Here is a 3,433-nt window from a genome sequence, read left to right as displayed (position 1 = left end):
TGTGAGGCTATTATTTATTTTTTTTTGTATGTTTTTGTCAGGTGGAAATTCATTTTCCCCCCCCCCCCCTCTTGGGTGCAATAGGTTTAATATGCGTGTGTGTTCAGTGTGAAATAGATGCATACACACCCTGGTTTCCACCTGGATGTGGCCTCTGGCTGAAGGAGCCTCTAAGGGATTTTAATCCAGGATTCTCTCGTTTTGCCAAAGGATTTCCTTATTAAATCTGTTTGTGGTTGTAAAGTGCCATGAAAGTTCCAGGGGTGTAAATACTTATGGAGGACTCTGTATGTATCACATATGAAACCTTTTAAACCTTGACTGTAACAGAATGCAGTGTTGGCGTGTTGAACTCTGACCTTCTCACCATGTCTCCTAGGTCATGATGGGAGGTGCCTGGTTCCAGAATGTGTTTGGGGCCCCCCAGGCCGTCTCAGCAGACAGCCTCTTAGCGAGGGCCACCGAGGCAGTGCGCCGCCACTTGGGACACTGTGTGGCCCCCAGCTGGAGTAATGTGGCTCTTCACAGGGTACAGCAGCTTCACTCACTGTAGCTTAGATCCAGTTAGCACTGTCTGCTGATGGTTTCATTGCTGTTTATCTTCTCAGGATTGTATACCTCAGTATCACCTCGGACACTTTCAGAGAGTAGGTGAGTGTTGATTTGTGTTTTACATTAAAAATGATATGGAGTTGTGGAAAAACTACTAAGTCTGTTTTTTTTTTTTGTCTTTTTTTCAGATACCATGCGAGCCTTTATAAAGAACAATAACCTATTGCTATCTCTGATTGGCTCAGCATATGATGGCGTGTCTGTGAATGATGTCATCTTCAGTGGACGAACAGCTGTAGCAGAGTTGTTGGGAGATGGAGCTTGATGCAACATGAGCAACAGATCAGATTCTCATCTCATCTTGAAATGCATTAATGGAGTTTATTAAATTTTCTAAGAACCCTTCTAATATTTTGCCCACCTGTTTTAAGGGAATTGTAGTTTTATGTCTTTAAAGAGTAACTATGCCCTCTCTGAAAGCATCAAATTTGGACAAATTATAAAAAATTCCTGACTTTTCGCTCAGTCAGAAATTTCCTGTTTTTAGCTGACAGTAGTGGCACCTGCTGGTGTTTTCTGCTGCTGTAGCTCATCCGCCTCAAGGGTCAACATGTTGTGCGTTCAGTGGTTATTTGAGTTACTGTTGCTGTTCTATCAGCTCAAACCAGTCTGGCCATTCTCCTCTGACCTCTGGCATCAACAAGACATTTGTGCCCACAGAACTGATACTCAGTGGATATTTTCTCTTTTTCTGACCAATCTCTGTAAACCCTAGAAATGATTGTGTGTGAAAATCCCAGAAGATCAGCAGTTTCTGAAATACTCAGACCAACCTGTCTGGCACCAACAACCATGCCACGTTCAAAGTCACTTAAATCATCTTTCTTCCCCGTTCTGATCTCAGGTTGAAATGCAGCAGATTGTCTTGGCCATGTCTGCATGCTTAAATGAATTGAGTTGCTGCCATGTGATTAGTTGATTCAACATTTGCATTAATGAGCAGTTGGGCAGGTGTACCTAGTAAAGTGGCCAGTGAATGTACTTCTTAACCAGCGACCTTCTCTGTTCGAGTTTAAAAACTACAGTCTCAGATCAACTCAGCCCTCCAGCTCTGACAGCAGCAGAAACAGCAACATCATACCTGTTGGGGAAAACCAAGATTAACTTTGCTTTGCGTTGTCCCCACATGATGACAATAATGTATCATTGTCATCATGTGGGGACAACGCAAAGCAAATTTAATGATGATCCAATTTCCTTTCTATTATATATTTTATACAAATCATATTGTCGTTATCGCCACCCATCACAACATATATTGTGATATAAATTTCATGCCATACCACACATTCCTAATCGGTGGTAATTTAATCCGTCTAGCCAACTTTTTATTGTATAACAATCGGAATTCATCTTACATTTGTAACACTTTGTTTTGCTCTCCTTACACTCAGTTTGACTTTTCTTTTATCTATTATACTTTTTGCTCAGTTTTAGCACATCAAATATGCACTTATGTCACTGTTGCGTACTTTATCATAAGGTTTTTTCCTGAATTTTCAACGAAGATAAAAACAAAAACTAAGGGAAGGAACCCCTCCAAACCCCTGGGCTTCAGTTGTTCCTTCCCATGGTCTGTAGCGCCCTCTTGAGCCTTGATGGGACATAGCAGTAGATGCAGACTAGGGCACTCCAAAATGTTAATCAAAATTGAATCAACACAGCTGTATTATTCCAATTAATGCTTATTTAGAGTTCTAGTGCTGCAAAATGCAGAACTGTTCTGTAAACTGGATCAGAATCTGACTGTATTAAATACTAGGACTGAACTGGATTGAAGAACTATTTGTACTAACAGACTTAAGTTTGTCCTAAGCAAGCTGAGTTCTTTTGAATTGGCACATTTACAAATTAACTGTTTTAAAGCCAGACTGCTGCAATTAAAGTAATGCAGATAGTGTGCTTTTGCATACAATGAGCTTTTGTATGCATTTTTTTAACCAAAAAAAAAAAAACACTTGAAGAAGTTTTCCATTTTTTTATAATACACTTATGTGGACTCTAATGTTGCACATTTTTCCTCATAATGGCAGTTTATGCATGCAAGTTTATGCATTTTGAATCACTTTATGTATGCAACAAAACACCCAAATATACTGAAAGAAAATTTCAATGAATGTGTGTGCAGTGGCTCACTGCTCTTGGTTATGAAACTAATTTAGCTGAACCTGGAACCTGCTGGTGGTGTATGAACAGTGAAGACATTTTTAGCTTTGAAACAAGTTTTATTTGACATCTTAAACAACCATCACATCCTATAGTATTGCCACAAAGAATCAGAGGGTCTCCTCTCTTCAAAGACACACACCTGCATGTGTTGCTGTTCTTATGAGAACAATCTAATAGGTTTCCACTCACCCTAACCTGTAGACACCAGGAGCTCTGAGGGGACATTGGGATGCATTAAGTATGAGTGTACAACAGGTCAGGCATTTGACAGAAAATCTGCCAAGAACAAACACACACACACCCCCTCCAGGAGCATCAAACACTATCTGAGGCCAAGCTTCTTCTTCTCTTTCTGTTTCTTGCGGACCACCTCAATGTTGCGATCTTTCCACATACTTTTCCTTAGCTTGATAGGACGACTCCCAACATACTTTCCTGGACAGACAGAGAGAAACGGATGATGTTTAATCACATTTCAATCCAGACCAGACGACGACTCCCAGTGAAGCATCAGGGAACGCTGACCGTTCATTTCTCTCATGGCTCTCACGTAGTCATTCGGGTCTTTGAAGCTGACGAAGCCGTAGCCTTTTGTTTTTCCAGTCCGTTTATCGCGGACCACCTGATGACAAGAATCCAGATTCATTTACAA

General features: G+C 40.6%; 2 protein-coding genes across 5 annotated transcripts in view; one reads left to right on the top strand and one right to left on the bottom strand.

The window, feature by feature from the left end:
- Positions 1-1,593, top strand: part of LOC106942897 (protoporphyrinogen oxidase-like) — a 6,966-nt gene extending 5,373 nt beyond the window's left edge. Inside the window, exons 2-4 of the mRNA XM_015026252.1 lie at positions 380-529; positions 609-651; positions 741-1,593. Coding sequence (XP_014881738.1) covers positions 383-529; positions 609-651; positions 741-877 — 327 coding nt within the window. The 5' untranslated portion in view covers positions 380-382 and the 3' untranslated portion in view covers positions 878-1,593. The remainder of the gene's footprint in view (positions 1-379; positions 530-608; positions 652-740) is intronic.
- A 1,223-nt stretch (positions 1,594-2,816) lies between these two features.
- The window catches only part of rbm42 (RNA binding motif protein 42), a 10,238-nt gene continuing 9,621 nt past the window's right edge, over positions 2,817-3,433 (bottom strand). For 2 of the 4 annotated variants that reach the window (XM_015026249.1, XM_015026251.1), the window contains exons 11-12: positions 3,307-3,403; positions 2,817-3,216 (exon numbers count right to left, since the gene is read on the bottom strand). In XM_015026249.1, coding sequence (XP_014881735.1) covers positions 3,104-3,216; positions 3,307-3,403 — 210 coding nt within the window. In that variant the 3' untranslated portion in view covers positions 2,817-3,103. Of the gene's footprint in view, positions 3,217-3,306 lie in introns of those variants that run through there. The other 2 variants (XM_015026250.1, XR_001423746.1) reach the window with 2 other exon arrangements.

Source organism: Poecilia latipinna, unplaced genomic scaffold (genome assembly GCF_001443285.1).
Source record: "Poecilia latipinna isolate Pla-1442-1.1 unplaced genomic scaffold, P_latipinna-1.0 Scaffold4652, whole genome shotgun sequence".
Lineage (NCBI taxonomy): Eukaryota > Metazoa > Chordata > Actinopteri > Cyprinodontiformes > Poeciliidae > Poecilia > Poecilia latipinna.
This window is presented reverse-complemented; position numbering and strand designations above follow the sequence as displayed.